Source organism: Mobula hypostoma, chromosome 27 (assembly GCF_963921235.1).
Source record: "Mobula hypostoma chromosome 27, sMobHyp1.1, whole genome shotgun sequence".
Taxonomy (NCBI): Eukaryota; Metazoa; Chordata; class Chondrichthyes; order Myliobatiformes; family Myliobatidae; genus Mobula; species Mobula hypostoma.
Genome location: NC_086123.1, coordinates 21,988,467 through 22,006,861, shown reverse-complemented (window position 1 = coordinate 22,006,861; position 18,395 = coordinate 21,988,467). Strand labels below are relative to the sequence as shown.

Below are 18,395 nucleotides of genomic sequence, written 5' to 3'. Positions count from 1 at the left end.
CTGCCACAGCAACAATCAAGTGGATACTACGAATCGTGAGCCTGAAATTTTTGTAGCTTGCTACATAGTATTTAGTGTGGTTTATTTGTACTTTCTGTTTTATGATAATAAATTAAGCTTAAGTTAATTTGTTGTGCTGGTATGCTTATTACCACATTTCCTGGACACCCAAATTGGTTTAGGTCTTTAGGGTCTGATCAACACAGCCCATTACATATAGTTAGTTATCTGCGAAGAAACTGGAGACTGCAGAGAAAATCCATGCGGTCGCAAGGAGAATGTGCAGACTTCCCCTGGTCATCACCGGAAGTCAGGACTGGATCTGGGTCAAAGGATCAGTAAGGTAGCAGCTCTACAACCTCCGGACTAGTCTTTGTTCACTCAAAGGAAATGGAGTACTTTGCATTACGGTCCTCTGTGCCTCGGAGGTGGTGAAGAATTTTGTGAGTCACTCACTACAGTCGGCCTTTGGCATTTTCTGCCTGGTTATTAATGGTGGAAGATGTAACAATGATAATGCCAATGGACTGTAGCAGGGTAAGTGGCGAATGGGATTGTTTGAAGTGTCGGCAATTTCTCAATGGTCTCTTGTCTTGATAAGAAAGCCTGATATATGAAATATGAAATAATGAATATGAATGCCATGGGGTGGCATTCATTGCCTTAAGAACCTTGAACATTCATTACCCTACCATTAACACTGCATACCTGGGCCAGTACCTTGCTTAAGAAGCACTACTACATCTTCCTAAGGCTTCTTCAATAGCTCCTCCAAATACACCTCTAGGATACAGGATAATTTATACCTTGACATTCAAATGAAAAGACTAATATGTACAGTTTGCAATAACCATCGCATAAGAAGCTTACCACCTAGAACCTGGATTTTCTTGCGCGTGTCTTCACTAAGAAAATGCTTTATAAGGTTGTAGGCCACAGGGAAAATTTTTGGTGCTGTTAAAAAAAAACACAGGAAGAGTTAGTAACCAAAACACTGAAAATCCGTTAATAATTCAAACCAACATAACATTTGTCTCCTCATGTCTCCTGAAAACAGCGATTCCCATTAGCAACTGCAGTTCAGCATTATTCTCCAGACACTGGACTGGATTTTAAGTGAGCTCACCCAGAGTGGGATAGCTTAGGGCTAAAATTGTTATTCTCTTTCCCAGTTTCTCTATGCACAGATTTCACGTTACCCGCTGATAGTTTCCAAAATTTTCTGGTTTTATTTCAGTTGGATTCTTTCTGCCGTTGATAAACCCCAAACAAAGTTGCACTCATACATGCATCCTAGTTTGCACGCAATATCAACTCTAAATCAAAGAAAGCTCAACACAGCCATGGATTGGAAATTATGACAAGAGGAGATCCAAGTCAATATTTTCGCTTGAAATTTAATTCTGGGCCAGGAATGTGGTTTTCTCACAGCATTTCTCAGACAGCAACAGTACCAGAGGGTGGAGACTTGAGTGAGGAGGGTCATAGAGTAATAGAACATAAATAGGCCCTTTGCCTCAGCTTTTTGAGTGCCTGCTCACATTTGCTTGAATTAGGTCCATATGCTTCTATTCAAATGCCTCTTAAACATTGTAATTCTGCCACTTTCAGCTATCAACTATTCTCAACTTTAACCTATTCCCTCTTGTTTTTGATACACCTACCATGGGAAAATGATTCTGATCATCTGCCCTATTGATAACTCTTATCATTTTATGTGCTGCAGCATCCTTTGCTCCAGCAAAAACAAACCCAGCCTATCCAATCTCTCCCTATAACTAAAATCCTCCAATTTCAGACTGCAGTCTGTTGAATCACCTCTGCATCCTCTCCAGTGCAACCACATTTTTCCAACCAAAACTGCACATAACACTTCAAGTGCTGAATAAGCAAAGTTTTGTAAAGCTGGAAAGTAATATCCCAACTTTTACATTTCATGCCGCAACTCATGAAAGCAAGCATACCTTCTTCACTAGCCTAGTTATGTGTGTTGCCACTTTCAGGAAACAATGGACTTGAACCCAAAGGTCCATCAACGTGCCTTAATTGTCATACATTTTAACAATTTTTTAAAAAGAATTTAGAAAGTAAGATTTGCAGATGACATAAAAATTGCAGTTGGTAACAGTGAGGAAGATTATCTTAGGCTACGGAGCAATATTGCTGAGTTGGTAAAATGGGCAGGACAATTGCTGATGGAATTTAATCCTGATAAATATGCAATGACACACTTTGGGAGGACTACAAAGATAAGACATACACAGTGAAGGGTGGGACCTTAGGTAACAGAGGGACTTGGTATACAAATACTAATATTCTTGAAGGTGGTCGCACAGGTTGTTAAGGTACTGAAAAAGCATATGGGATGTTTGAATTCATTAGACAGGGCAAAGAGTACAAGAACAGGAAAGATACGGTATAATTCTGTAAAGCATTAGTCAAGTGACACTTGTAGTATTATAGACAAAGCTGTACTAGAGACCTATTCTCCATTGTACACATTCACCATTCTATGAGGTGGATGCATTGGACTGCAGAGGTGATCCATCAGGATGTTGTCTGGGTTGGAATGTTTCCTCTACAAGGAGAGACTGGACAGACTGTATTTGCTTTCTTTAGGGCAGAGGAAACAGAGGGGGACCTAATATCATACAAAATTATAAGGGGAATAGGTAGATAGCTGGAGACTTTTCCCCCATGGACTCTAGGGTAAAGGGTAAGAGGATTACTGGGGTTCAGAGGAGCAATGATTTCTATCCAGAGAGTGGTTAGATATTGGAATGCATGGCCTGGGAGGGTAATGGAGCAGGTATCTCACAATGGTGAGAAGTATCGAGACGGGGACTTGAATTGCCGGGGCAGAGAAGGATATAGACCAAGTGCTGGTTTAAGGAATTAGATGGGTACTTGATGGTGAGATTAGACATGGTGGGCTGAGGGGCTTGCTTCTGTGCAGTTTGACTCAATAAGTAGTAGTAGTCCAATAAACAGTTTAACTTATCTTTTATCCATGCCTGATCCGCTCACATTCTGGATCATTGCAACAATGTGCTGTCTCGTGTAAAAATAATCAGCAGAGTTACAGTAATTCATCTTGAGTGAGCATGTAATAACATAATGAATAGGCACAATCACTTTTACATCCTCAAGCTATCCCAAAGAGCTTCACAGTCAATAGAACTGTTGACGTTTAATCAATGTAGGTATTTCATAAACAGCAAGTGAAATCAATTATCACAAAATCTTTTCTGAGTGAGAATGACTATCAGCCCATTATTGAAAGAACACCCATGGGACTCTTACATGATCCATCAAAACATTGTCCTGCAATCCCCATTCATCATAAAAGATAATCGTGTGCTTATTCATTCAAATAACACTGCATGGATTGGGTCAAATAAAGCCTATAGATCTCTTTGACAATACAGTATTTTGATTCTCACTATTCTTGATATTAGCTTTTAAACCTGGATTATATAGTTATTTAATTTAATTTCACCTGTTGCTCTTGAGGCATCTGCCAGTCTCTTAATCTAATAATTTAATCACTTTGTTTGTTATGTGCCATGGTGTATGACATGGGCGATCACTCTCTTTCCATGACTATGATTGTTATTGGCCTTTTCTTCTACAGAAGTGGTTTGCCTTTGCCTTCTTCTGGGTGGTGTCATTACAAGACAGGTGACCCCAGCCATTATCAATACTCTTCAGAGATTGTCTGCCTGGTGTCAACGGTCACATAACCAGGACTTATGATGTGCACCAGCTGCTCATACGACCATCCACCACCTGCTCCCATGGCATCACGTAACCCTGATCGGGGGGCTAAGCAGATGCTACACCTTGCCCAAGGATGAACTGCAGGCCAGCAGAGGGAAGGTACACCTTACACCTCCTTTGGTAAGAATCTATCTTCACCCCACCATCCAAACTAAACTAGCCAAAAGCTCCTCCAATGAATAAATCATCTGAGTGCACTATGTATAAAACACAAACTTTGAAGCTGCTCTCTTCAACAACAAACATCATCCAAGGCAAGTAGCACAGCTGATTAGCAGCCCATTCACTAGTTACACATTCATTACCTACACTGGTTACATACTATGGCTATAGTGTGTACCACTTACAAAATGCAGGATTTGATCAAGTCTTTGACAATTCCCAAACTCACAATCTCTACCTTCCTTGAAAGGCAAAAGAATGGGGTATATGGGAATGCTGTCTTTAGTTGTTAACCATTTTAACTTTGTTTAGCACTGTACTGAAGTTTTATTTATGCATTTATGCTCCGGGAACTTCAGGATATTCTAATGCGTAAGTGATACTACATAAATGTAGGCTGTTATTGGAGGCAAGAGATGCTATTTTCCATTCAGCAGGCTGACACTTAAATTTGGGTAGTAGCTTAAAGAAGTGCTTTTATCTAAACACCAATCAAAGTTTATACACCTTCCGCTGTATGTAAAGCACTGAGGAGCTTGGAACATGGCTAAATCCCATCGTTCATATGCAACTGTATTCATACAGTTCACATTTCTCTTCTCACTGTTTCCGACTCCACCACAAACCTAGTCATTGGTTTATAATTAAACTATTTCTTTTTTCATTTTCTACAGATGGCAAAAGCTTTATTTCCAGTAGGAATGATTCAGTAATGCCCAAAGCTTTTTGCCACTAGTGCTATAGAAATTACAAGTGGGCACTTACAACCAAAATGGTCATTGTCCTACTAAGCAGCAACCACTTAATGAGCTTACATCACTCCCACAGCCCCCCCCAGTGACCCTGTGATTTCAGTCTCTGAGGCCGACGAGAGATCACCCTTCAGGAGGGTGAACCCACAGAAGGCATCGGGCCCAGATGGGGTACCTGACTGAGTACTAAAGACCTGTACTGATCAACTGGCTGGAGTGTTCACCAATATCTCTAACCTCTTGCTTTGGCAGTCTGAAGTAGCCACCTGCTTTAAGCAGGGTTTCATTATGCCAGTACCCAAGAACATGGTAACCTGTCTCAATGATTATCATCCCATACGACTTGCACCTACTGTGACAAAGTGCTCTGACAGGTTGGTGATGAAGCACATCAGCTCCTGCCTGAGAAGTGACTTGGATCTGCTCCAATTTCCCTACCATCACAACAGGTCCTCAGAAGATGTCGTTTCATTTGATTCTTCACTCAGCTCTGAAACACCTGGACAACAAAGGTGCATACATCAGGATGCTCTTTATCGACTACAGCTTGGCACTTAACACTACCATCCCCTCAAAATTAATCAATGAGCTTTAAGGCCTTGGCAACACTATATCCTTATGCAATTGGATCCTTGTTTTCCTCACGTGCAGACCCCAGTCAGCTCTGGTTGGCTACATCTCCTTCACAATCTCCATCAGCCCAGATGCACAATAATCCTGTGTTTACAGCCCTCTGCTCTACCCACCTTATACTTACCACTGTGAGGCTAAGCTCCATTGCCATATTTAAGTTTTCTGACAACACCACTGTTGGCCAAATCAAAGGTGGTGATGAATTAGCACACAGGAGGGGGATTGAAAATCTGTCTGAATGGTGCCAAACAACAACCTTTTATTCAATGTCAGCAAGACCAAAAAGCTGATCGTTGACTTCAGGAGGGAAAAACTGGACATGAGCCAGTCCTCATCAGAGGTGGAAAGAGTCAGCAACTTTAAATTCTTCAGTGTTATCACTTCAGAGGACCTGTCCTGGGCCCAGCACATAAGTACAATTATGAAGGAAGCACGGCAGCACCTCTACTTCCTTAGAAGTTTGCGAAGATTTGGCATGACGTCTGAAACTTTGACAAACTTCTATAGACTTGTGGCGGAAAATTTATTGACTGGTTGCATCGCAGCCTGGTATGGAAACACCAATGCCCTTTGACATAAAATCCTACAAAAAGTAGTGGATCCTTCACGGGTAAAACCCACTCCTCCACTGAGCACAGCAACATGGAGTGCTGTCACAGGAAAGCAGCCTCCATCATCAGGGACCCCCATCACCCAGGCCAAGCTCTCTTCTCACTGCTGCCATTAGGATGAAAGCACAGGAGCCCCACCAGGTTCAGGAACAGTTATTACCCCTCAACTATCAGACTCTTGAGGCAGAGGGGATAACTTCACTCGACCCATCACTGACCTGTCCCCACAACCTTTGGACTCACTTGCATCTCATGCTCTCGATATTTATTGCTTATTAATATTACTTATTTTCTCCTTCATATTTGCAGTTTGTTGTCCTTTGCACATCTATTGCTTGTCCAGTCTTTCATTGATTCTGTTGTGTTTCGTGGATTTACTCTGTACACCCGTTAGAAAACAAATCTCAGGGTTGTATATGGTCTCATACAGTATACAGTATGTACTTTGATAACAAATTCACTTTGTACTTTGAGTTTAATCGCATTAGCAAAGAATTGTGTTGCACCCTGGTTTATAGGACAATAAACCAATCTGAATTTCTGTACTCACATGAGAAATCTTAGGAATTCATACTTCTTAAAAATATATTTATTGTAATCTAGACTATAAATAGGCACAAATTTAGAAAATTCGCAAGCATTCTCCACCCATGTGGGAATGTAGTCAATCTAAAACGGCTTACCTTTGATAATAAACAATGACTTTAATCCCTCAGGGTAATTGTCCTCAAACATGGTAAGTACCTGGTTAAATCACAATAGTTATGATTGATTAGCTGCAGTCAATGTCTGTTTAGGAGACCAGTCCGTTCACTTTTGCCTCACAATAGACCTAGAACACTCCCTGTTGTAGCAGGGATTGTACACCCAGCCTTTTTTCTTTAATGTATTGCAACATACAGCAAAGAGATCAAGCATTGTTGAGGATCCCCACCACCCATCCCACAATCTCCTTGACCCACCACCGTCAAGGAGGAGGTACAGAAGCATCAGGACTAGGACTGCCAGACTGGTGAACAGCTTCTCCTCACAAACTGTGAGGCTAATGAATACCCTGCCACCACTGAGGTCTCGTCACTGGGACAGCGAGTTGTTTACTGTTTACCTGTGCTGTGCTTTGCTACATGCATGTTGAATATTTTATTAATTTATTCATAGTATAATATTCTGTTTTGTGTGCTGTGTGTGATACATCTTGTGTCGGTGCATTGTGGTCTGGAGAAACGGTTGTTTCATTTAGTTGTATATATGTACAGTCAGATGACATTAAACTTGAACTTCAGGCAGCAAGTTACATCCTAACACCTTTGTGCATATTGATAGTCACTGTATGACATGATAATTCTATACCAGGTAAAGCAAGTTCAAACGGAACTCACCAACAAATATTAGAAAACTATAGTACCATTGTAATCTGACCTCCAGAATCAGGTGACAAATTATATGTGGATTAATACAACACATTATTTCCCATGATCCACTCAGTTACTATCATTGTCACCTTTCTCAAAGAAATTACCAGTCACAGCTACTGGATTACTGCCTATGAACACATCACCTTTTAATGCATTAAGGTTTATATAACAAGCTACCAGAAACCTTGGATTAGTATCGTTTAAACGTTATTCTTCAGTACAAATTGATTTTTTCACATGCTGAATTATATGTTGCCTTACTTCTCCGTACAGTTCAACTGCAGGTTTCCATAAATGCTTCATTCCTAGATTCTCACAGTCATAGATCATTGTGATTGTTTCAATATGCTTCCCATGCTGCAAGAAAAAAAATCACAGAATCAATATTAGCTGGGAAATTAATTTGTCAACCATGTCATTTTCTTATTATACCAAACAAGAACTCTCTTTTGGTGTTCAAGTGTAATTTAAATTAATGACTTGCTTTTGGCATAATGAGATTCAATATTAGCTCAAGACATTATAACTGACAGAATTGGCAATATTTACAAACACAGGAAATTCTGCAGATGCTGGAAATCCACAGCAACACACACAAAACGCTGGAGGAGCTCAGCGGGCCAGGCAGCATCTATGGAAAGGAGTAAACAGTTGACGTTTCGGGCCGAGATCCCTCTTCAGGACTGAGAAGGAAGGGGGAAGATGCCAGAATAAAAAGTTGGGGGGAGGGGAAGAAGGCTAGCTGGAAGGTGAAGGGTGAAGCTGGTTGCGTGGGAAAGGTCAAGGGCTGGAGAAGAAAGAATCTGATAGGAGAGGAGAGTAGACCATGGGAGAAAGGGAAGGAGGAGGGGACCCAGGGAAAGCAATAGGCAGGTGAGAAAAGCAAAAGGTCAGCGTGGGGAATAGAGTAAGGGTGGGTCGGGGAAGAATTTGTTTACTGGAAGGAGAAATTGAAATTCATGTCATCAGGTTGGAGGGTATCCAGACAGAATACAAAGTGTTGCTCCTTCGCCCTGAGGGAGGCCTCATCTTCGAACATGAAGAGGTCAAGGATCGACACGTCAGAATGGGAATTAAAATATTTGGCCACCAGGAAGTCCCATTTGTGGGGGATGGTGCGAAGGTGCTTCATGAAAGTGCCCCTCAACTTACAACAGGTCTCGCCAATGTCTAACAGGTCAAAAGCACAACTTTAAAACCAAACCAAAAGAGATTTCAAGGATCATACACAGCCAAGAAGGCTACAAAGACATAGGCTCGACAATTAGATACAGATTTTATGTATGATCATAGCAGGAAATAAACAATTTTTTTCCACTTCATTCACTATGATCATATTTTCTTACCCTAGACACTATTGACTTGTACGGTAAACATACAGCAAAAAAAATAGTTAGTTCACAATTATAATAACAGAAATCTGAAGAGGCATTTCTTTAAAACATTTAAGTTCACAGTGCAATCTACAGTTAAGTTGGACTGAACTATATATGACTACACCTATACATGAAAAATTGTGCCTTAGTTACCAAATGTCAAATTTTAATCTATGCTGAAGAGGAGAGAAATTGAGATGAGGATTAATGAATCCCAACAATGTTATCTACTTTCACTCTCACCTCATTGTTGCTTTTATTTTGCTGTTAAGAACCTACAGAGAAACTGGGTACTTCTCTCCTGACAGATTGTAAGGGTGCCTGACCAAGACAGTAAATAAAGTCATACTAAGAATAAAATAATTCTTAAATTGTAATGGATCAGATTTGCCTGCATTTAGAACAATGCACCAGATCCCTATGATGCAACCAGAGTGCTGTGACTTTGATTAACGAATATTCTTTCTTAAACTTATGAACCTGAAACCTCCATTCATTGATGTTATTATGTGGAGATTTCATCATTTCCGAAGCATATTTAGAACGCCATATTTTCATAATCTTTTATATGATGATTTTGTTCTGTTGTTTTAAACTCCTTCACTAGAATAAAAATAACTACTTAAAGTTTACTTTTAAAATCCTCAATTGCTCAATATTCAAAACTAAAATGATTATTCCAGCATTAATAATAAATGAAAATCAATGTACTAGATTCCTTAAGAGTTAAACATAATTCAACTTTTAACCTGGAAGAGTTCCAAATTTCTAACGTTATGCCGAAATTCAAAAAACTAGGAAGTTTCATGATTCTGCACTGCTTATCCAGATGGTTTCTATTTTCAATTCCAACAGACTCCTTACCTTTTTTGATTGTTTAATACACTCATCTCGCAGCCGTTCACAGTCTCGGATTTTTGTTTTTAAAAAATCCTGTTTAGAAGCTGAATGCATCAACCCTTTTGCATCCAGAGGGCCAATTACATCATACCATATAGGGCTGCCATCTTTGTCATAGCCACACATGCCTCCAGAAAAGTAACGAATGATAACCTGCCAAAAAATATCCCACAGTCAACATTCTTTTAAAACATTTTATCTACTTTCCCTGATTGCCAATACTTTCCTACCCATCTTAAGATCTCCCAGAAAGAAGGGGGTTTAGCACATGAACTTCTGCATTGGTAAGTCGAATGTGTACAGAACTAACATAGTTAATGCCAGTTACTTTACTTTTAAGAGGAGATCAGTTTTTTAAAGCTGCCCTTTTTAGTTTTTAAAATGGATTAAAAACCAGCAGATGTGGCTCACATTTGTCTAAAAATGCATTAAACTAAAAATCCCTCAACAGGATTAGAAAAGAATGCACAAATTAGGAGGACCTTCCAAACACCTAACTAATCTTTCCATATTAACTTGAAGAGCTCCTCCCTCATTAATCTACCTTTTATGCAATCATGAACTTGTCTTATTATTAATCTTTCTGAATGCATTCATGTTCTTACTTCTTATTAAAATCATTAACAAGATACATTTTCTATTGCTTCTTGTAACTCAGTCCTTTGATACTTATCAGTCAATGAGCTGATGGCAGCTCTTTTATGCCGCAAAGATGAGATAAAAATCACAAAACATACAAATTAAGCACAACTTTTACTCTTCATCTACCACCATCACATGGAAACTATTATTCAGAAGTTTCATTTTAATTCCTGTCTAATTACTCAGAGTACACACTACCATTTTTACACTTGCCTGTTTGATTTTTTACTGCCACTGTCATCTAACTTCTAAGTTGCTTGCCTAGATACTAATTTATGATCATTTATTCACATCAAAAACAGTAGCAGCTATTAACGCCGGGTTCCAGAACAGTTAGTTTACTTCATTGCCCCAGTCCAACATCTCCTCCGTAAACGTTACTTCTGTTTCAATTATTTCTCATCCATTTCATTTCTTCTCTGTGATACTCACTGTATTAATTTCAAATAGTAACCCTTCACAAGGAACTCAAGACCTTATCTTTTGCTAGTGGTATGACTTCCTCAATTAAAACAACACACACAAAATACTACAGCTTCCCCAGCATTTTGCGTGTATTGCTCCGGATTTCTAGCACCTGAAGAAATTCAGAGGTAAAGCCACTTCTCACCTGCCTATTACTTCCTCGTGGGACCCTCCTCCTTCTCCAATGGTCCACCTTCCTCTCCTATCAGGTTCCTTCTTCTCCAGCCCTTGATCTTTTCCACCCAGCTGGCTTCAACCTAACGCCTTCCAGCGAGCCCCTTTCTCCTCCCCGACTTTTGTTATCTTGAAGAAGCGTCTCGGCTCAAATCGTCGCTTATCTGTTCATTTCCATAGATGCTGCCTGACCTGCTGCATTTTGAGTGTGTTGATCTGCAGAATCTCCTGTGTTCCTCAATTAAAGGATGCCAGTCAAATAGAAAATCCCCATTTTGAAATCAGATTGGCCACTGTTTGTTTCTTCTTTTTGATGAAAGTGCTCCTCAACTTTGTTCACAATTACAGGTTAATTTGCCTGGTCAGTTTATTGCTTTCCTCAAACGTTGGTAACCTGTTTTATTCATGACTCATTTCTGCTGCCAGAATTACCAAGAAGAGCAAAGATCCTACAAATTTTATAGCAGCATTCAATAGAATGTTTTGTTCCATTTCACGTCCAGGATCAGACCAGACTGTGGAACTAACTCAAAAGGTTGCCGCTGCCCGTAAGAAGTTTGTACATTCGCCCGTGACTATGTGTGTTTCTTCCGGGTGCCCTGGTTTCCTCTCACCGTCCGAAGATGTACCACTTGGTAGATTCATTGGGCATTGTAAATTGTCCCGTGATTAGGCTAGGATTAAATCACGGGGGACTGCTGGGCATCGCGACTGGAGATGAGAGGGACTCAGTAAAGATGGAGGTTTACATTGCACAGAATATGTTAAGATGATGGAGGGGATTGTATCATGAAAGGGTTCATGAAGAAAGCACAGACAGGTAGGGATTCCAAGAAGCAAGAGAACATAGATGAAACAAATGTGCATGGGGGGTGGGGGGGAGGAGTGAAAATGCAGGAGTGGCAATAATTGAAAGCACCTCACTCAGTATCTTTCCCAGCTGTTATTGCAAAGAGCTCCCAAACTTGAAGAACAGAGCATCCTTACTCACTGCTCCACAGATATATCTAAAACCTCTACAGTTGAAATGGAAGACAACAGATCTGTGCTGCACTAGCAAATTTCAATTTAATCCTCAATCCACTTGTGCTTATCTTGGAGGCGGAGTGAGTTTGTGCATTGCTATGCGGTGATAAATATTTCTCCATTATCATGCTGTTTAGGATTTAGACTATATTTGGACTAAGAGGGTACCCATTTAAAACAGAGATGAGGAGAAATTTTTTTAGCCAGAGGGTTGTGGATTTATGGAATTCATTGCCGCATACAGCTGTGGAGGCCCGATCATTGAGGGTGTTTAAGGAGGAGATTGATAGGTATCTAATTAGTCCGGGTATCAAGGGATATGGGGGAAAAGCCGGAAATTGGAACAAGATGGGAGAATCGTTTAGCTCATGGTGGAGTGGCGGAGCAGACTCGATGGGCCAAATGGCCTACTTCTGCTCCATTGTCTTGTGATATTGTGAAGAAATTATTTGTCCTCTAATATATGCTTTAAAGGTATCCCATATGACAAGGCTATAAGTCTCATCCACTGTATTCTCTTCAAAAACAGAGAGTAATTTGCCTCTCCAAGAACTTTAAGAAATCCTTGTCAGATAACAAAGTTAAATTAAAATGCCAGAATCTGTTTGTCTGAGGAAAACCAGGAAGATTTATGGATAAAAGCACAGGAGCATGGTCAGAAATAGCAATCTCTTTATATTCACAAGATCGAACTAATGGAATCATTTTACCGCCCAATAAACTGAAGGTACAGTGCATATGTAATAGATATGTTCAAAACAATAAATAATTGAAGAAGGGATACAAGGATAAAGCGGGAGCTTGGCTGCTCTTCAAGTTCACAAATGTTGACTCAATGGACCAAATGTGGCCCTTCCATTTGCAGCATCCAATGAGTCTGTCATTGCTAGTTCACCACCAATATCCCCACATTCATAAATTTTACTTCAGATGACTTTGTTCAGGCAAAAAGCAGTACAGTCAAAATATGCATTCTTCGCCCATTATCTGCCAAGCAGGCATCTATAGATCAAAAAGGGAAGAGAAACTGCAGATGTTGGAAATTGGAAATAAAAAAATAGAAACCACTAGAAATGCTCAGCATATCCATAGAGTGAAGAACCAGCAACAAACAAAGGTTAAGGAAGAACTCAGCAAGTCAAGGAGTATTTGTGGGAGGAATGGAGACCTGATGGCATGAAGATTGATTTCTCTAACTTCTAGTACTGATGTCCCCTCCCCCTTTCTCTCTTTTTCCATTCCTCATTCTGGTTACCCTCTTACCTCTTCTCCTCAGCTGCCCATCACCTCCTCCTTCCCTTCCTTCTACGGTCCGCTGTTCTCTCCAATCAGATTCCTTCTGCTTTAGCCCGTTACCTCTTCCACCTATCACCTCCAGCTTCTTATTTCATCCCCTGTCACCCATTCAGCCACTTTCCCCTTCGCCTAGTCTCATCTATCGCCTGCTAGCTTGTACTTCTTCCCCTCTCTACTTTCTTATTCTGGCTTCTCCCCTTACTGTCCAGTCCCAATGAAGGGTCTTGGCCTGAAACGTCAACTGTTTATTCCCCTCCGTAGATGCTGCCTGACATGCTGAATTCACTAGCATTTTATGTAATGTGATTTAAAATTTCAAGCATCTGCAGAATCTCTTGTGTTGATGGTGAGACCTTGATAGTTGCAGTTGATCATTACAGCAGGCAGAAGGATGAGAACACAGGGGAAAGGAGGAAAAAAAGATACTCCTAGAATCATGAGTTACAGAACAAAGTTCAATCATTGAATCTGATGCTGACTTTGTAATATGCCTAGGAGAAAGATGAAGTGTTGATTTTTGATCCTATACCATTCCAATCAATCTGATCTAAGATGCCAAAGAGAGGACTCTGTTATCAGTCCTCAGTTAGATTTTCAGCAACAAGTATTTTCCAGAAAATCTGGAACTTATGTGTTTGAGCAAATGACTCTCAGAAGTGATGCAGATCTAGCTGCCCCTAAAAGTGCCACTGGGCCTCTGTACCTCCCTCTGTAATTGGATCCTCGACTTCCTAACTGGAAGACCACAGTCTGTGCGGATTGGTGATAACATATCCTCTTTGCTGACGATCAACACTGGTGCACCTCAGGGGTGTGTGCTTAGCCCACTGCTCTACTCTCTGTATACACATGACTGTGTGGCTGGGCATAGCTCAAACACCATCTACAAGTTTGCTGACGATACAACCATTGTTGGTAGAATCTCAGGTGGTGAGGAAGGGGGCGTACAGGAGTGAGATATGCCAACTAGTGGAGTGGTGCCGCAGCAACAACCTGGCACTCAACATCGGTAAGACGAAAGAGCTGATTGTCGACTTCAGGAAGGGTAAGATGAAGGAACACGTACCAATCCTCATAGAGGGATCAGAAGTAGAGAGAGTGAGCAGCTTCAAGTTCCTGGGTGTCAAGATCTCTGAGGATCTAACCTGGTCCCAGTAGTCATAAAGAAGGCAAGACAGCGGCTCTACTTTATTAGGAGCTTGAAGCGATTTGGCATGTCAACAAATACACTCAATAACTTCTATAATTACACCGTGGACAGCATTCTAACAGGCTGCATCACTGTCCAGTATGGAGGGACTACTGCACAGGACCGAAAAAAGCTGCAGAAGGTTGTAAATCTAGTCAGCTCCATCTTGGGTACTAGCCTACAAAGTATACAGGACATCTTTAGGAAGCGGAGTCTCAGAAAGGCAGCGCCCATTATGAAAGACATCCAGCACCCAGGACATGCACTTTTCTCACTGTTATCATCAGGTAGGAGGAACAGAAGCCTAAAGGCACACAATCAGTGATGCAGGAACAGCTTCTTCCCCTCTGCCATCCAATTCCTAAATGGACACTGAATCTTTGGACACTACCTCACTTTTTTTAAAATATACAGTATTTCTGCTTTTGCACTTTTTAAAATAATCTATTTTGATTTACTTGTTTAGTTATTATGTTTTATTTTATTTTTTGTTTTTTTTTTTTCTCTCTCTGATGGATTATGTATTGCATTGAACCGCTGCTGCTAAGTTAACAAATTTCACGTCACATGCCGGTGATGATAAATCTGATTCTGATTCTGAAGTACTGCCCACCACTATTCCAGATTCTCAATTTAAGGTCTTTGAGGATGCAGCTAGAGGATTTAAGACCTACAAACCATAAAAGCAGATTAATACTCATACCAAATTTAGCATGGGGAGGATAGTTATAAAATTTTGAAATGTGACAATACCATTTGTGATTCTCAGTCAAAGCAAGTTATCACAAAAAAGGTTTGTGGTTCCTCAAGTCACTATGCTGCTGGACTTCCCATGGCATTAATTGTATTCTATTTCATTATAAAACAAGCAATTACTTTTCCATAAAGTGTAGACTGAATCAGGTAGTTCGTGCTAACCTTTAAAAATCTTTATAGCATTTAATCAGAGTTAGGTAATGTAACTTATAAAATTGCTGATTAGAACGTTGAATTTCTTGTTCAAGGTTTGCAGATCTGTTTAATCAGCTTTAAGTCATATCATAAAGTTCCCTCTCCCAACATACACAGTACTTCAGTATTACCTCCGGAGGTTCCCAACCACTAGTGAGTGTGTCAACTTTCATTTGTCTTCTGAACTCTACATGCTAAAAATAAACATGAAGACAAGTTAACATTCAACACAGCTCCATGTCAAGCAGTTGAACTTCATTATCCATTAGCATAAAATTAAATAATTGAGTCAAGCAGCTTTGAGCTTTCTGTAGCATAAATTTAGTATTTCCTTAGGTAATGAAACAAAACAGGGATAACATTTAGGTATGAGTATGAGGTGGCAAATAAAGTTCACATCACACAAGTACCAGGTACTGACCAATCTAGGAAATGGAAATTAAGTTGGTTTATTATCGTCACATATACAGTGAAAAGCTTGTCTTGCATTACTGTTCACACAGATCAAATCATTACACAGTGTATTCAGTTAGTTTGAAGTATGAGTGCAGAATAAAGTGCACCAGCTACAGAGAAAATGCAGTCAGGTAGACAATGAGGTTCAAAATGAGTAGAGCAGTGGTGAGTACAACGCTCTACAGTACAGGTGACCCAGGTTTAACCCTGCTGCTGCCTGTAAGGAGATTGTATGTTCACTTCATGACTGCATGGGTTTTCTCCCACAGTCCAAAGGAGTACTGGTTGGTAGGTTAATTCATCATTGTAAATTGTCCCCGGTTAAATCAGGAGACTGCTGGGCAGTGCAGCTGGAAGGTCCTGTTCCTCACTGTATCGCAATAAACAAGCACATATCTAAATAAATCAATCTTAATGCGCTAGCGTTTAAAGCAGCATAACCACCTTCTCTTGATGTTCACCACTATAACCATCAGCATTCTGGGAGATCATCACTGATTAGAAGCTAACAGAATCACTCACAGAAATATTTCAACTTCTCACGAACTGCTCAGAGCCTGGATACTACACGGGGAGTGACTCATTTCCTGGCTCCTCTAAGTCATTCCAATTACAAGGCAAAAAAACAGGACCATTATGCAATACACTCTAAAAACTGTTTTACATTAGATCAACTCTATCCAGGCAGGCAAAAGAACCCATTCACCATTCTAAACGTTCTTTCATCACCAGTGCAACATGACTGTAAGCTGTACTAACACGGTGTCAGCACCTCCAAAATCTGCAATATGCATCTTGAATCATTGAGCTGTGCAACACAGAGACAGCCTCTTCAGCACACTACATTCACGCTATCCTTTTTGGCCATCTGCACAAATCTCATTTTCCCACATTAAGTTTATATCCTTTTTTGTTTTAATCACCTGAACAAATGTCTCTTTAACATAACGATAAGTATGATTTCATCAACTCTACATGCAGCAAGTTCCAGATACCAACTACTCTCTAGGTAAAAAGCTTTCCTCTTAAATCCCATTTAAAAATGCTACTTCTAACATTTGAATGTATGCCCTCTTCCTCTTGATACACTTATCATGGAAAAACGATACCAATTTTATACGTATCAATTAGGTCACCCATCTGCCTTCTTTGCTCGAGGGAAAATAAGCCCAAGCTATCCAAACTTTCCTCTGTAACTAAATTTCTCCAGTCAAAATCTTAGTGAATCTCCACTACACTTCCATCAGTGCAGCCACATTCTTCCTTTATGGTGGTGACCAGAAACACATACAATGGTCCAAAGTTCGAAAGTTCAAAGTTCAAAGGAAATGTTATTATCAAAGTACATCTATGTCACCATATACAATCCTGAGATTCATTTTCTTTGGGCATACTCAACAAATATATAGAATAGTAACTACAACAGAATCAACGAACGGACACCCAACTGGAGCACTCAACCAGAGTGCACGAGACAGCAAACTGTGTAAATGCAAAAAGAAGAACCAACAATATCAATAGGTAAGCAACAAATATCAAAAACATGAGAGGAAGGATCCTTGAGAGTGAGTCCATTGGGAACATTTCATTGATGGGGCAAGTGAAGTTGAGTGAAGTTATCCCCTTTGTTCAAGAGCCTGATTGTTGAGGGGTCATAGCTGTTTCTAAACCTGGTGGTGCATGAGTCCATGTGCAAAATAATCAACGTCTTATAAGGTTACAACATAATATCCCAACTTCCAGACCAGATGAAACGTCTCAACCTGAAATGTCAGCTGTCCATTTCCTTTTACAGATGTTTCCTATTACAGTTCGTCCAGTGGATTGTTTTGTTTTTGCTCTAGATTTCAACATCAGCAGTCTCTTGTTTCCCAGCTTTTATATCTTATGCTTCAAGCACAAGGTAAACTTCTTCATGGCCCTGTCTACCCATGTTGCCACTTTCAGGGAACTTAGAACTTCAACCCGAGGATCTTCAGTTTGCAATATTTCTTAGCACCCTGCTACTTTATGTATATTTATATCACTGACTGAATGACTGAAATGCATCACCTCACACCTAAGATTAACTTTAATCTTTTTATACTCCACTCAACAGACTGAATATTTTGTCTTTAATTTGTTATTTCTGAAATTGATGTGAACATTTGCAAGTAGAGTGAAACTGTGGTCTTGTTAGTAAATGTGAAAACAAACCCTGATTTAATACGATCTGCGTGCCTACCAGATTTATCACAACGTTCAGTGAATCATTTAAGTAACCAGCTAAGAATTTGATAGAGTCCTGAAACAGCTTTGGAAAATATGAAACTGGAGATCTCCGATGGGAAAGATGAAGCTACAAAATAACTTGATATATGAATCTAATCAGTGTTAGTGCTCATACTTTGCAACACATGATAGGATAAAGTTATGAATCTTAAATGACCCAAACAGCAAGCTAATGATTTTGGCCAGTCTAGTGACTAGAGTTTCAATCATGGAGTAATGGAAATTTGAAACAACCAGGGCATGCGCAATTAACTTACAAGAAAACTAAATAAAAGGATAAGGTACTAGGAGATGAA

At 40.0% G+C, this 18,395-nt stretch overlaps 1 protein-coding gene across 1 annotated transcript in view; it reads right to left on the bottom strand.

Moving 5' to 3' along the window:
- LOC134338420 (SEC14-like protein 2) overlaps positions 1 to 18,395 on the bottom strand; it is a 63,106-nt gene that overhangs the window by 23,067 nt on the left and 21,644 nt on the right. Inside the window, exons 5-9 of the mRNA XM_063034224.1 lie at positions 15,504 to 15,566; positions 9,594 to 9,782; positions 7,615 to 7,710; positions 6,622 to 6,682; positions 871 to 954 (exon numbers count right to left, since the gene is read on the bottom strand). Coding sequence (XP_062890294.1) covers positions 871 to 954; positions 6,622 to 6,682; positions 7,615 to 7,710; positions 9,594 to 9,782; positions 15,504 to 15,566 — 493 coding nt within the window. The remainder of the gene's footprint in view (positions 1 to 870; positions 955 to 6,621; positions 6,683 to 7,614; positions 7,711 to 9,593; positions 9,783 to 15,503; positions 15,567 to 18,395) is intronic.